The 15,380-nt window shown below is 52.4% G+C and overlaps 1 protein-coding gene across 2 annotated transcripts in view; it reads left to right on the top strand.

The window, feature by feature from the left end:
• flr (fleer) overlaps positions 1–15,380 on the top strand; it is a 270,425-nt gene that overhangs the window by 51,198 nt on the left and 203,847 nt on the right. For both annotated transcript variants that reach the window (XM_041205945.1, XM_041205944.1), the window contains exon 6: positions 1,734–1,838. In XM_041205945.1, coding sequence (XP_041061879.1) covers positions 1,734–1,838 — 105 coding nt within the window. The remainder of the gene's footprint in view (positions 1–1,733; positions 1,839–15,380) is intronic.

The following is a 15,380-nucleotide window of genomic DNA, read 5'->3' as shown; positions in this document are numbered from 1 at the left end:
TGAACACAATGGAGGGTGTCCTCAGTGTGAAGACAGGACTTCATCTTCACAAGGACTGTGCATTTATTCCTACTGATATTGGCTGATGCATCTGCGATATGTGGATTGGTGAGGACAAGATCAAGTAGGTCCTGCAAGACTTGACCAGATTGGCCACTTGTAGCGTTACCCAGCCACTCTTGGTGATGGGCATTAAAGTCCTCTACTTAGAATGCATTCTGTGCCCATGCTACCCTCAGTGCCTCTACCAAATGGTGTTCAACATGGAGGTGCACTGATTCATCAGCTGAGGGAGGAGGGTAGGTGGTAAACAGCATGGGGTTTCCTTTCCCACCTAGTTTCTGATGCTGTGATACATCTTAAGGTCTGGAGTCAATGTTAATTAAGGATTCCCAGGGCCACTCCCTTCTGACTGTATACCACTGTGCTGCTGCCGCCTCTGGTGGATCTGTCCTGTCGGTGGGACAGGCTAAACCCAGGGATGATTCTGTGAGTCTGTCTATAAAAACAGAAAGTGCTGGAAAACCTCAGAGAAACACAGTTAACGTTTCGAATCCAATATGACTCTTCTTCAGAATCCCAGGGGAAAATAGCTTGGTTCTTTAGCACCAACGCTTCAACACCTCTTTGTCCTTTTGTCTATGACATCTTTGGTTATCTCCACCTATCACTGGTCCTCTATCCAGCTCTACTTGTCCCACCCCCCCTTAAACCAGCTTGTATTTCACCTCTTTTCTATTTTTCCTTAGTTCTGTTGAAGAGTCATACGGACTTGAAACGTTAACTGTGTTCCTCTCCGCAGATGCTGTCAGACCTGCTGAGTTTTTCCAGTTACTTTTCTTTTTGTTTTGGTTCTTTAGCATACTGGCTTTTCATGGCCTGGAGATTTGGTTTGAATCTAGACCTGTACAAATGTTTACTTTCTATCATTTCGAATGGTTGCAAAGGACTGATGGAATGCATTCAGAAAATCAGTCACGAAGTGGAGTATGTTTGAGGAGCTTCTGTTTGGGTGCATGTGAGTTACAGCGAGCTCCATAATTTTGTACCAATTTACCTTGGATTGAATGCTTTAAGAATCATCATAAAGTTCCTTAATTCTCACCAGAAACCTGTCCTTGTTGGACATTTTATACCTGTAACGTACAGTAAATTTATACATTTTGTGCCGTAATAGCGCAGTTAGGGCTGAGGAATTTTAGTCCCAATATTTTTTTTCATGTATAAATGGACAGATGAATACTAAAAATGGAAGAAAACTAAAACCATTTTTTTGTTTCTCCCAACATTATATATTCCTGGACAATTTTTGAATTCAACAAATTGTGTAGCTTCTGTTTAGATATTTCCTGTTTAAACTTTACAGCAAAATAGAGGAAATTAGTTTTGGTTGCTGAACATCACTTATACCTTGTAACATGCAAATATTCTCATTATTATCCACAATAACCAGAGCTTTATAAAACTTCAGCATAACTTCCTTGCTTTTGTACTCAATGCCTGAAATGAATAGTATGGCAGAATATAACATTCACACTCTGATAATTTGAAACTTTTAAAGTAACCGTCCATTTACTTTGACAGATTTCTTATGTGTTCACTGATGATCATATTGAATCTTTGATTGTACTGGATTTGGATAACTACAGTTTTTTTAAAGCAGGCCACAATTTACAACTTTATTTAGAAAATATTCTGAAATTATTTAAATATGACACTGTGCTTTTTTTCAGATTTGACCTACAACATTGCCCTCTGTTATTACAGCATGAAACAGTATGCACCTGCTTTAAAGTACATTGCAGAAATAATAGAGCGTGGAATTAGGGAACATCCAGGCAAGATGCTTTATCTAATTTAACCTTTATTCAAAAATGTTGTGATAGTACAATTTGTAAATTAAAAGGAATGACTGCACAGGTGGGAATCTCGGGATTACACCCCAAACCACATGCTTATTGTCATAGGATATATCAATTAGAAAGATAAATATGTGGCTGAAAGAGTGTGGCATGGGAATGAGGGTTTGCAATTGCTGAGCTCCCCTGAACCAGAATGGGACCAAGATCCGGTTGGAATAGATTAATGCGGCGGTGGATAAGACTTTAAATTATAGAGTAATTTACAGCAGAGGAGGACATTTGGCCCATCTAGTCCTTGCTGACTCTTTGGAGCAATCCAGTCAGTCCCATTCCTCCACTCTATTCCCATAGCCTTACAAGTTTATTCAAATAGCCATACAATTTCCTTTTGAAATCATTGATCGTCTCTGCATCCACCACCAATGTGGGCAGCGAGTTCCAGGTCATTACCACTTTCTGCATTTAAAAAAAAAAGTTCTTCACATTCCCCGTACATCTCTTGCCTAAAATTGAAATGTGTGTCCATTAGTCCTTGACACGTCAGCTAATGAGAATGGCTTTTCTTTGTTCATCTAATCTAAAATCTGTCATAATCTTGTACATCCCTATCAAATCTCCACTATATCTCCTTTGCTCCAAGGAGAACAACCCCAACTTCACCAAAATAACCTTGTAGCTAAAAACACCACCATCCCTGCAACCATTCTGCACCCTCTCAAGGACTCTCACATCCTTCCTAAAGTGTGGTAGTTGGGGCCTAACCAGAGCTTTATAAAGGTTCAGCAGAACCTCAATGCCTCAATTTATTAAGCCCAAAATCCCATATGCTTTGCTACCACTCTTTCTCAATATGTCAAAGATCTAAGCACATGCACCCCCAGGTCCCTCTGTCCTTGTACACTCTTCAGAACTGTGCCATTAAGTCTTTATTGTCTCTCCCTATCCGTTCTGCCAAATCACCTCAGACCTCTCTGTATTAAATTCCATCTCCAACTGACCTGCCATCCTGTTAACCTATCTATGTCCTGTTGCATTGATCAATATTGTCCTCAGTGTTTGCCATTCCTTCAAGTATGATATGCAAATTTTGAAATTTTGCTCTGTATTCCAGGAACCAAATCATTTACATATGTTAGGAAAACTTCACATGCCTTAAAGTAGAGAACAGAGGTCAGGAACTCCCAAGTCCTGACAGACCTCAGAGCATCTGTGCATACATAGAATGAGAGCATACTGCACATGCGGAGTTCTGCGTTTTTATGTTGTTTGGGCTGAGGATGGAACTAGCACGCCTGTACAGAGATGGACGACGTTGCGAAAACCCAGGTCATTTGACCAGGAGTGGAGCATCATTGAAGTTAAAAGTCCCAGGCAGGGGACAGAGAGGGGTCTGAAAAGGAGAGGGGACATGGAGAGGTCCCAAAGAAGATCACCCCAGGCAGGGCACAGGGACAGGAAGAGGTCCCAGTTAAATTAAAAGATATAAAAGAGCTGTGGTTGGCAGATTTTAAGTAAAGAGGACATGGGGAAGATCTGGTAATTGAGGAGGGCTCAGGAGAAGTCCTGAAGATCCAGAAAGGCAGCAGAGTGTTGGTGACTCTGTGCTGTGGGCCATTGGGTCAGAGGTACCGCTTCAGAGCAGTAAATGTTCTGCTCATTGCGGCCAAAGAGCGGAAGTTGTGCTTGTGAGTTGGTGTCCAAATGCATACTCGGGAATCCAGGGGAATGGAATCATGGGAGATTGAAACTCTGTGAGGTGGGCTGTTGTTGATGCCGTCCAAGTTGAAGAAAACTTTGGAGAGAATTTGCAGGTTAAACCTTGACAGGTGAAAACTGGAATCCCTTGTGAAAGAGACAAAGTTTCAGTGAGATTGGTTGACTCTCATTCTTTACTGATGTCTACTCTTTCACCCTCCCGCTAGTCTCACTGTGCTCTCACTCTCGGTGCTGCTCTTTCACCTCCCGCTGGTCTCACTGTGCTCTCACTCTTGGTGCTGCTGTTTCATCCTCCCACTGGTCTCACTAAGCTCTCACTCTCAGTGCTGCTGTTTTACCCTCCCTCTGGTCTCAATGTGCCCTCATCCTCGGTGCTGCACTTTTACCCTCCTGCTGGTCTCACTGTGCTCTCACTCTCGGTGCTGCTGTTTCATCCTCCCGCAGGTCTCACTGTGCCCACGCTTGTGGTGCTGCTGCTATTTCACCCTCTCGCTGGTCTCTCAGTCACTGTGCTCTCACTCTTGGTGTTGCTGTTTCATCCACCTGCTGTCCTCACTGTGCCCTCACTCTCGGTGCTGCTCTTGCACCCTCCCACTAGCCTAACTGTGCTCTCACACTCGCTGCTGCTGTTTCACCCTCCCGCTGGTCTCACTATGCCCTCACTCTTGGTGCTGCTGTTTCCCCCTCCCTCTGGTCTCATTGTTCTCTGACACTCTGTGCTGCTCTTTCACTCTCCCGCTGGTCTCAATGTGCTCTCACTCTCTGTGCTGCTGCTGTTTCACCCTCCTGCTGGTCTCACTGTGCCCTTATTCTCGGTGCTGCCCTTTCACCCACCCGCTGGTCTCACTGTGCCCTCACTCCCGGTGCTGCTGCTTCAACCTCCCGCATGTCTCACTGTGCCCTCACTCTCGATGCTGCAGCCCTTTCGTCCTCCTGCTGGTCTCACTGTGCTCTCACTCTCGGTGCTGCTGTTTCATCCACCTGCCGTCCTCACTGTGCCCTCTCTCTCTCGGTGCTGCTCTTGCACCCTCCCACTACCCTAACTGTGCTCTCACACTCGCTGCTGCTGCCCTTGCATCCTCCCGCTGGTCTCACTGTGCCCTCATTCTCGATGCTGCTGCCGTTTCGTCCTCCCGCTGGTCTCACTGTGCGCTCACTCTCGATGCTGCTGCCCTTTCGTCCTGCTGTTGGTCTCACTGTGCTCTCACTCTCGGTGCTACTATTTCATCCTCCCGCTGGTCTCACTGTTCTCTCACTCTCGGTGCTGCCCATTCACCCACCCGCTGGTCTCACTGTGCTGTCACTCTCGGTGCTGCTGTTTCATTCTCCTGCTGGTCTCACTGTGCCCACACTCGTGGTGCTCCTGCCATTTCACCCTCTCGCTGGTCACTCAGTCACTGTGCTTTCACTCTCGGTGTTGCTGTTTCATCCACCTGCCATCCTCACTGTGCCTTCTCTCTCGCTGCTGCTCTTGCACCCTCCCACTAGCCTAACTGTGCTCTCACACTCGCTGCTGCTGTTTCACACTCCCGCTGGTCTCATTGTGCTCTCACTCTCGGTGCTGCTGCCCTTTCATCCTCCTGCTGGTCTCACTGTGCCCTCATTCTCGGTGCTGCTGTTTCACCCTCCCGCGAGTCTCACTGTGCCCTGACTGTATGCTGCTGTTTCACCCACCCGCTGGTCTCGCTGTGCTGTCACTCTCGGTGCTGCTGTTTCATCCTCTTGCTGGTCTCACTGTGCCTACACTCATGGTGCTCCTGCTATTTCACCCTCTCGCTGGTCTCATTGTGCTCTCACTCTGTACTGCTGCTGTTTCACCCTCCTGCTGGTCTCACTGTGCTCTCACTCTCGGTGCTGCTGTTTCACCCTCCCGCTGGTCTCACTGTGCTCTCACTCTCGGTGCTGCTGCTGTTTCATCCTCCTGCTGGTCTCACTGTGCTCTCACTCTCGGTGCTGCTGTCTCATTCACCCACTTGTTTCACTCGGCTCTCACTCTCTGTGCTGCTGTTCCACCCTCCCGCTGGTATCACTGTTCTCTCACTCTCGGTGCTGCTGTTTCATCCTCCTGCTGGTCTCACTGTGCCCAGACTCGTGGTGCTCCTGCTATTTAACCCTCTCGCTGGTCTCTCAGTCACTGAGCTCTCACTCTCGGTGTTGCTCTTGCACCCTCCAACTAGCCTAACTGTGCCCTCACACTCGCTGCTGCTGTTTCACCCTCTCGCTGGTCTCATTGTGCTCTCACTCTCGGTGCTGCTGCCCTTTCATCCTCCTGCTGGTCTCACTGTGCCCTCACTCTCGGTGCTGCTGTGGCAACCTCTCGCAGGTCTCACTGTCTCTCAGTCCCGGACCTACCCTTTCATCCTCCCACTGGTCTCATTGTGCCCTCACTCTCGGTGCTGCGGTTTCATTCTCTTGCTGGTCTCACTGTGCCTACACTCGTGGTGCTCCTGCTATTTCACCCTCTCGCTGGTCTCATTGTGCTCTCACTCTGTGCTGCTGCTGTTTCACCCTCCTGCTAGTCTCACTGTGCTCTCACTCTCGGTACTGCTGTTTCACACTCCTGCTGGTCTCACCGTGCTCTCACTCTCGGTGCTGCTGTCTCATCCTCCCACTTGTTTCACTCAGCTCTCACTCTCTGTGCTGCTGTTTCACCCTCCTGCTGGTATCACTGTTCTCTCACTCTCGGTGCTGCTGTTTCATCCTCCTGCTGGTCTCACTGTGCCCAGACTCGTGGTGCTCCTGCTATTTAACCCTCTCGCTGGTCTTTCAGTCACTGAGCTCTCACTCTCGGTGTTGCTCTTGCACCCTCCAACTAGCCTAACTGTGCCCTCACACTCGCTGCTGCTGTTTCACCCTCTCGCTGGTCTCATTGTGCTCTCACTCTCGGTGCTGCTGCCCTTTCATCCTCCTGCTGGTCTCACTGTGCTCTCACTCTCGAGGCTGCTGCTCATCCGCCCACTGGTCTCACTGTGCTTTCACTCTCAGTGCTGCAGTTTTATCCTCCCGCTGGTCTCACTGTGCTCTCACTTTCGGTGCTGCTGTTCCATCCTCCTGCTGGTCTCACTGTGCCCTCACTTTCGGTGCTGCTGCTGTTTCACCCTCCTGCTGGTCTCACTGTGCTCTCACTCTCGGTGCTGCTGTTTCACCCTCCCACTGGTATCACTGTGCTTTCACTCTCAGAGCTGCTGCTCTTTCATCCTCCTGCTGGCCTCACTGTGCCCTCACTCTCGGTGCTGCTCTTTCACCCTCCTGCTGGTCTCATTGTGCTCTCACTCTCTATGCTGCTGCTGTTTCACCCTCCTTGGTCTCAGTGTCCCTCACTCTCAATGCTGTTGCCCTTTCGTCCTGCCTTTGGTCTCACTGTGCTCTCACTCTCGGTGCTGCTGTTTCACACTCCTGCTGGTCTCACTGTGCCCTCACTCTGGATGCTGCTGCCCTTTCGTCCTGCCGCTGGTCTCATTTTGCCCTCACTCTCGGTGCTGCTGTTTCATACTCCTGCTGGTCTCACTGTGCCCTCACTCTCGGTGCTGCTGTTAAGCATTCCCACTGGTCTCACTGTGCCCTCGCTCATGGTGCTGCTGCTATTTCAGCCGCTCTCTGGTCTCTCACTCACTGTACTCTCACCCACCTGCTGGCCTCACTGTGCCCTCACTCTTGATGCTGCTGTTTCACCCTCTCACTAGCCTAACAGTGCTGTCACAGTTGGTGCTCCTGCCTATTCATCTTCCTGCTGTTTAACCCACCCGCTGGTCTCACTCTGCCCCCATTCTTGGTGCTGCTGTTTCACCCTCCCGAAGGTCTCACTGTGCCCTCAATCCCGATGCTGCTGCCGTTTCGTCCTCCCACTGGTATCACTGTGCCCTCACTCTCGGTGATGCTGTTTCATCCTCCCGCTGATCTCACTGTGCTCTCTCTCTCGGTGCTGCTGTTTCACACACCTGCGGTACTCACTGTGCTCTCACTCTCAGTGCTGCTGTTTCATCCTCCCGCTGGTCTCAATGTGCTCTCGCTCTCTGCTGCTGCCCTTTCGTTCTTCCGCTGGTCTCGCTGTGCCCTCACTCTCGGTGCTCCTGTTTCACACTCCTGCTGGACTCACTGCCCGCACTCTCGGTGCTGCTGTTTCACCCTCCCGCTGGTCTCACTGTGCCCACACTCTCGATGCTTCTGCTGTTTCGTCCTCCTGCTAGTCTCCCTGTGCTCTCACTCTGGGTGCTGCTGCTTCATCCTCCCGCTGGTCTCACTGTGCCCTCTCTCTCGGTGCTCCTGTTTCATAATCCCGCTTGTCTCACCGCTTTCAGTCTCGGTGCTGCTGTTTCACATTCCCGCTGGTGTCACTGTGCTCTCACTCTCGGTGCTGCTATTTCACACTCCTGCTGGTCTCACTGTGCTCCCACTCTCGAGGCTGCTGCTCATCCACCCACTGGTCTCACTGTGCTTTCACTCTTAGTGCTGCAGTTTTATCCTCCCGCTGGTCTCACTGTGCTCTCACTTTCGGTGCTGCTGTTCCATCCTCCTGCTGGTCTCACTGTGCCCTCATTTTCGGTGCTGCTGCTGGTTCACCCTCCTGCTGGTCTCACTGTGCTCTCACTCTCGGTGCTGCTGTTTCACCCTCCCACTGGTATCACTGTGCTCTCACTCTCAGTGCTGCTGCCCTTTCATCCTCCTGCTGGCCTCACTGTGCCCTCACTCGCGGTGCTGCTCTTTCACCCTCCTGCTGGTCTCGTTGTGCTCTCACTCTCTATGCTGCTGCTGTTTCACCCTCCTTGGTCTCAGTGTCCCTCACTCTCAATGCTGCTGCCCTTTCGTCCTGCCTTTGGTCTCACTGTGCTCTCACTCTCGGTGTTGCTGTTTCACACTCCTGCTGGTCTCACTGTGCCCTCACACTCGGTGCTGCTGTTACACATTCCCACTGGTCTCACTGTGCCCTCGCTCATGGTGCTGCTGCTATTTCAGCCACTCTCTGGTCTCTCACTCACTGTGCTCTCACCCACCTGCTGGTCTCACTGTGCCCTCACTTTTGATGCTGCTCTTTCACCCTCTCACTAGCCTAACAGTGCTGTCACAGTTGGTGCTCCTGCCCATTCATCTTCCTGCTGTTTAACCCACCCGCTGGTCTCACTCTGCCCCCATTCTTGGTGCTGCTGTTTCACCCTCCCGAAGGTCTCACTGTGCCCTCATTCTCGATGCTGCTGCCGTTTCGTCCTCCCGCTGGTCTCACTGTGCCGTCAGTCTCGGTGCTGCTGTTTCACACTCCTGCTGTTATCACTGTGCCCTCACTCTCGGTGCTGCTGTTTCATCCTCCCGCTGATCTCACTGTGCTCTCACTCTCGGTGCTGCTGCTTAATCCTCCCACTGGTCTCACTGTGCCCTCACTCTCGGTGCTGCTGTGTCATCCCCCCGCTGGTCTCACTGTGCTCTCACTCTCCGTGCCGCTGCCCTTTCATCCTCCTGCTGGTGTCACTGTGGTCTCACTCTCGGTGCTGCCCTTTCACAGTCCCACTGGTCTCACTGTGCTCTCATCTTGGTACTGCTGTTTCACACAGATGCGGGTCTCACATTCTCTCAGTCTCGGAGCTACCCTTTCATCCTTCCACTGGTCTCACTGTGCCCTCAGTCTCGGTGCTGCTATTTGAGCCTCCCTCTGGTCTCACTGTGCCCTCACTCTTTTTGCTGCTGTTTCATATTTCTGCTGGTCTCACTGTGCTCTCTCTCTCAGTGCCGCTGTTTCACACTCCTGCTGGTCTCACTGTGCCCTCACTCTTAGTGCTGCTGTTTCACATTCCTGCTGGTCTCACTGTGCCCTCACTCTCGGTGCTGCTGTTTGAACCTCCCTGTGGTCTCACTGTGCTCTCACTCTTCTTGCTGCTGTTTCATATTTCCGCTGGTCTCACTGTGCGCTTTCTCTCAGTGCTGCTGTTTCACATTCCTGCTGGTATCACTGTGCCCTCACTCTCGGTGCTGCTGTTTCAGCCTCCCGCTGGTCTCGCTGTGCTCTCATTCTCGGTGCTGCTGTTTCATCCTCCCGCTGGTCTCACTGTGCCCTCACTCTCTGCTTCTGTCCTTTCGTCCTTCCGATGGTCTCACTGGGCCCTCACTGTCGGTGCTGCTGTTTTACACTCCTGCAGGTCTCGCTGCGCTCTCACTGTCAGTGCTGCGCTTTAATCCTCCCACTGGGCTCACTGTGCTCTCACTCTCTGCTGCTGCCCATCGTTCTTCCGCTGGTCTCACTGTGCCCTTACTCTCGGTTCTGCGGTTTCACACTCCTGCTGGTCTCACCGTGCCCTCACTCTCGGTGTTGCTGATTCACCCTCCCGCTCGTCTCACTGTGCCCACTCTCTCGATGCTTCTGCCCTTTCATCCTCCTGCCACTCTCCCTGTGCTCTCACTCTCGGTGCTGCTGGTTCATCCTCCCGCTGGTCTCACTGTGCCCTCTCTCTCTGTGCTCCTGTTTCATAATCCCGCTTGTCTCACCGCTTTCAGTCGCGGTGATGCTGTTATTTCCTCCCGCTGGTCTCACTGTGCTCTCATTCTCGGTGCTGCTGCTCATCTGCCCACTCGTCTCACTGTGCTTTCGCTCTTGGTGCTGCTATTTTATTCTCCCGCTGGTCTCACTGTGCTCTCACTCTCTGTGCTGCTGTTTCTCACTCCTGCTGGTCTCACTGTGCCCTCACTCTCGCTGCTGTTGTTTCACCTTCCCACTGGTTTCACTGTGCTCTCAATCTTGATACTGCTCTTTCAGCCAGATGCGGGTCTCACATTCTCTCAGTCTCGGAGCATCCCTTTCATCCTTCCACTGGTCTCATTGTGTCCTCACTCTCGGTGCTGTTGTTTGAACCTCCCTCTGGTCTCACTGTGCTCTCACTCTTCTTGCTGCTGTTTCATATTTCCGCTGGTCTCACTGTGCTCTCTCTCTCAGTGCTGCTTTTTCACACTCCTGCTGGTCTCACTGTGCCCTCACTCTCGGTGCTGCTTTTTCACACTCCCGCTGGTCTCACTGTACTCTCATTCTCGGTGCTGCTGCTTCATCCTCCCGCTGGTCTCACTGTGCCCTCACTCTCTGCTTCTGCCCTTTCGTCCTTCCGATGGTCTCACTGGGCCCTCACTATCGGTGCTGCTGTTTCACACTCCTGCGGGTCTCGCTTAACTCTCACTGTCAGTGCTGCGCTTTAATCCTCCCGCTGGGCTCACTGTGCTCTCACTCTTGGTACTGCTCTTTCAGCCAGATACGGGTTTCACTTTCTCTCAGTCTCGGAGCTACCCTTTCATCCTCCTACTGGTCTCACTAAGCCCTCACTCTCGGTGCTGCTATTTGAACCTCCCTCTGGTCTCACTGTGCTCTCACACTTTTTGCTGCTGTTTCATATTTCCGCTGGTCTCACTGTGCTCTCACTCTCAGTGCTGCTGTTTCACACTCCTGCTGGTCTCACTGTGCCCTCACTCTTGGTGCTTTTGTTTCATCCTCCTGCTGGTATCACTGTGCCCTCACTCTCGGTGCTGCTGTTTCAGCCTCCCGCTGGTCTCACTGTGCTCTCATTCTCGGTGCTGCTGCTTCATCCTCCCGCTGGTCTCACTGTGCCCTCACTCTCTGCTTCTGCCCTTTCGTCCTTCCGATGGTCTTACTGTACCCTCAATCTCGGTACTGCTGTTTCACCCTCTCGTGAGTCTCACTGTCTCTCAGTCTCGGAGCTACCCTTTCATCCTCCCACTGGTCTCACTGTGCCCTCACTTTCGGTGCTACTGTGTCACACTCCTGCTGGTCTCATTCTACCCTCAGTCTCGGTGCTGCTGTTTCAACCTCCCTCTGGTCTCACTGTGCTCTCACTCTAGTTGCTGCTGTTTCACATTCCCGCTGGTCTCACTGAGCCTTCACTTTCGATGCTGCTGCGCTTTCGTCCTCCCGCTGTTCTCACTGTGCCCTCACTCTCGATGCTGCTGTTTCACACTCCTGCTGGTCTCACTGTGCCCTCGCTCACGGTGCTGCTGTTTCACCCTCCCACTGGTATCACTGTGCTCTCACTCTCAGTGCTGCTGCCCTTTCATCCTCCTGCTGGCCTCACTGTGCCCTCACTCGCAGTGCTGCTCTTTCACCCTCCTGCTGGTCTCGTTGTGCTCTCACTCTCTATGCTGCTGCTGTTTCACCCTCCTTGGTCTCAGTGTCCCTCACTCTCAATGCTGCTGCCCTTTCGTCCTGCCTTTGGTCTCACTGTGCTCTCACTCTCGGTGTTGCTGTTTCACACTCCTGCTGGTCTCACCGTGCCCTCACTCTCGGTGTTGCTGATTCACCCTCCCGCTCGTCTCACTGTGCCCACTCTCTCGATGCTTCTGCCCTTTCATCCTCCTGCCACTCTCCCTGTGCTCTCACTCTCGGTGCTGCTGGTTCATCCTCCCGCTGGTCTCACTGTGCCCTCTCTCTCTGTGCTCCTGTTTCATAATCCCGCTTGTCTCACCGCTTTCAGTCGCGGTGATGCTGTTATTTCCTCCCGCTGGTCTCACTGTGCTCTCATTCTCGGTGCTGCTGCTCATCTGCCCACTCGTCTCACTGTGCTTTCGCTCTTGGTGCTGCTATTTTATTCTCCCGCTGGTCTCACTGTGCTCTCACTCTCTGTGCTGCTGTTTCTCACTCCTGCTGGTCTCACTGTGCCCTCACTCTCGCTGCTGTTGTTTCACCTTCCCACTGGTTTCACTGTGCTCTCAATCTTGATACTGCTCTTTCAGCCAGATGCGGGTCTCACATTCTCTCAGTCTCGGAGCTTCCCTTTCATCCTTCCACTGGTCTCATTGTGTCCTCACTCTCGGTGCTGTTGTTTGAACCTCCCTCTGGTCTCACTGTGCTCTCACTCTTTTTGCTGCTGTTTCATATTTCCGCTGGTCTCACTGTGCTCTCTCTCTCAGTGCTGCTTTTTCACACTCCTGCTGGTCTCACTGTGCCCTCACTCTCGGTGCTGCTTTTTCACACTCCCGCTGGTCTCACTGTACTCTCATTCTCGGTGCTGCTGCTTCATCCTCCCGCTGGTCTCACTGTGCCCTCACTCTCTGCTTCTGCCCTTTCGTCCTTCCGATGGTCTCACTGGGCCCTCACTATCGGTGCTGCTGTTTCACACTCCTGCGGGTCTCGCTTAACTCTCACTGTCAGTGCTGCGCTTTAATCCTCCCGCTGGGCTCACTGTGCTCTCACTCTTGGTACTGCTCTTTCAGCCAGATGCGGGTTTCACTTTCTCTCAGTCTCGGAGCTACCCTTTCATCCTCCTACTGGTCTCACTAAGCCCTCACTCTCGGTGCTGCTATTTGAACCTCCCTCTGGTCTCACTGTGCTCTCACACTTTTTGCTGCTGTTTCATATTTCCGCTGGTCTCACTGTGCTCTCACTCTCAGTGCTGCTGTTTCACACTCCTGCTGGTCTCACTGTGCCCTCACTCTTGGTGCTTTTGTTTCATCCTCCTGCTGGTATCACTGTGCCCTCACTCTCAGTGCTGCTGTTTCAGCCTCCCGCTGGTCTCACTGTGCTCTCATTCTCGGTGCTGCTGCTTCATCCTCCCGCTGGTCTCACTGTGCCCTCACTCTCTGCTTCTGCCCTTTCGTCCTTCCGATGGTCTCACTGTACCCTCAATCTCGGTACTGCTGTTTCACCCTCTCGTGAGTCTCACTGTCTCTCAGTCTCGGAGCTACCCTTTCATCCTCCCACTGGTCTCACTGTGCCCTCACTTTCGGTGCTACTGTGTCACACTCCTGCTGGTCTCATTCTACCCTCAGTCTCGGTGCTGCTGTTTCAACCTCCCTCTGGTCTCACTGTGCTCTCACTCTAGTTGCTGCTGTTTCACATTCCCGCTGGTCTCACTGAGCCTTCACTTTCGATGCTGCTGCGCTTTCGTCCTCCCGCTGTTCTCACTGTGCCCTCACTCTCGATGCTGCTGTTTCACACTCCTGCTGGTCTCACTGTGCCCTCGCTCACGGTGCTGCTGTTTCACCCTCCCACTGGTCTCACTGTGCCCTTACTCTCGGTGTTGCTGTTTCACACGCATGCTGGTATCACTGTGCCCTCACTCTTGGTGCTGCTGTTTCAATCACCCGCTGGTCTCACTGTGCCCACGCTCTCGGTTGTGCTGTTTCATCCACCTGCTGGTCTCACTGTGCCCTCACTCTCGCTGCTGTTGTTTCACCCTCCCACTGGTCTCACTGTGCTCTCACTCTCGGTGCTGCTGTATGAACCTCCCTCTGGTCTCACTGTGCTCTCACTCTTTTTGCTGCTGTTTCATATTCCCGCTGGTCTCACTGAGTCCTCACTTTCGATGCTGCTGCCCTTTCGTCCTCCCGCTGGTCTCACTGTGCCCTCACTCTCGGTGCTGCTGTTTCACACTCCTGTTGGTCTCACTGTGCCCTCAATCTCGGTGCTGCTATTTCACACTCCTGCTGGTCTCACTGTGCCCTCACTCTCGGTGCTTCCCTTCCACTCTCCCGCTGTTCTGTGTCCTCACTTCCGGTGCTGCTGCTCTTTCACCTTCCCTGTGGTCACACTGCTCTCATTCTCGGTGCTGCTGTTTCACCCTCCCGCTGGTCTCACCGTGCTCTCACTCTCGGTGCTGCCGTTTCACTCTTCCGCTTGTCTCCCTGTGATCTCACTCTCGGTCCTGCCCTTTTATCCACCCACTGGTCTCACTGTGCTCTCACTTTTGGTGCTGCTGTTTCACTCTCCCGCGGGTCTCACTTTACTCAGTCTCGGATCTACCCATTCGTCCTCCCATTGGTCTCACTGTGCTCTCACTCTTGGTGCTGCTGTTTCACTCTCCTGCGGGTCTCACTTTACTCAGTCTCGGATCTACCCTTTCGTCCTCCCATTGGTCTCACTGTGCTCTCACTCTCAGTGCTGCTGTTTCACATTCCCGCTGGTCTCACAGAGCCCTAACTCTCAATGCTGCTTTTTCACATTCCCGCTGGTCTCAATGTGCCCTCACTCTCGCTGCTGCTGCTCTTTCATCCTCCCACTGGTCTCACTGTGCTCTTAATCTCGATGCTGCTGTTTCATCCTCCCGCTCGTCTCACTGTGCTCTCACTCTTGGTGCAGCCGTTTCATCCTCCCGCTGGTCTCACTGTGCTCTCAATCTCGGTGCTGCTGTTTCTTCTACTTGCTGGCCTCATTGTGCCCTCACTCTTGGTGCTGCTGCTGATTGATCCTCCCGCTGGTCTCACTGTGTCCTTACTTTCGGTGCTGCTGTTTTACCCTCCCGCTGGTCTCATTGTGCCCTCACTCTTGGTGTTACTGATGTTTGATCCTCCCGTTGGTCTCACTGTGCCCTTGCTCTCGGTGCTGCTATTTTAACCTCCCGCTGGTCTCACAGTGCACTCACTCTTGGTGCTGCTGCTGTGTCACCCTCCCGATGGTCTCACTTTCTCTCAGTCTCGGTGCTGCTGTTTCACCCTCCCGCTCGTCTCACTGTGCTCTCACTCTCGGTGCTGCTGTTTCACACTCCTGCTGGTCTCACTGTGCTCTCACTTTTGGTGCTGCTGTTTCACCCTCCCACTGGTCTCACTGTGTTCTCACTCTGGGTGCTGCTGTTTCACACTCTGGCTGGTCTCACTGTGCCCTCAGTTTTGGTGCTGCTGTTTTACCCTCCCACTGGTCTCACTGTGCTCTCACTCTCGGTGCTGCTGTTTCACCCTGCCACTGGTGTCACTGTGCCCTCACTCTCGGTGCTGCCCTTCCACTCTCCCGCTGTTCTAACTGTGCCCTCACTTCCGGTGCTGCTGCTCTTTCACCTTCCCTGTGGTCACACTGTGCTCTCACTCTCAGTGCTGCTGTTTCACCCT

Source organism: Carcharodon carcharias, chromosome 15 (genome assembly GCF_017639515.1).
Source record: "Carcharodon carcharias isolate sCarCar2 chromosome 15, sCarCar2.pri, whole genome shotgun sequence".
In the NCBI taxonomy this organism is placed as follows: domain Eukaryota; kingdom Metazoa; phylum Chordata; class Chondrichthyes; order Lamniformes; family Lamnidae; genus Carcharodon; species Carcharodon carcharias.
Note: the sequence above shows the minus strand (reverse complement) of the source record. Positions and strands in the feature narration are given on the sequence as shown.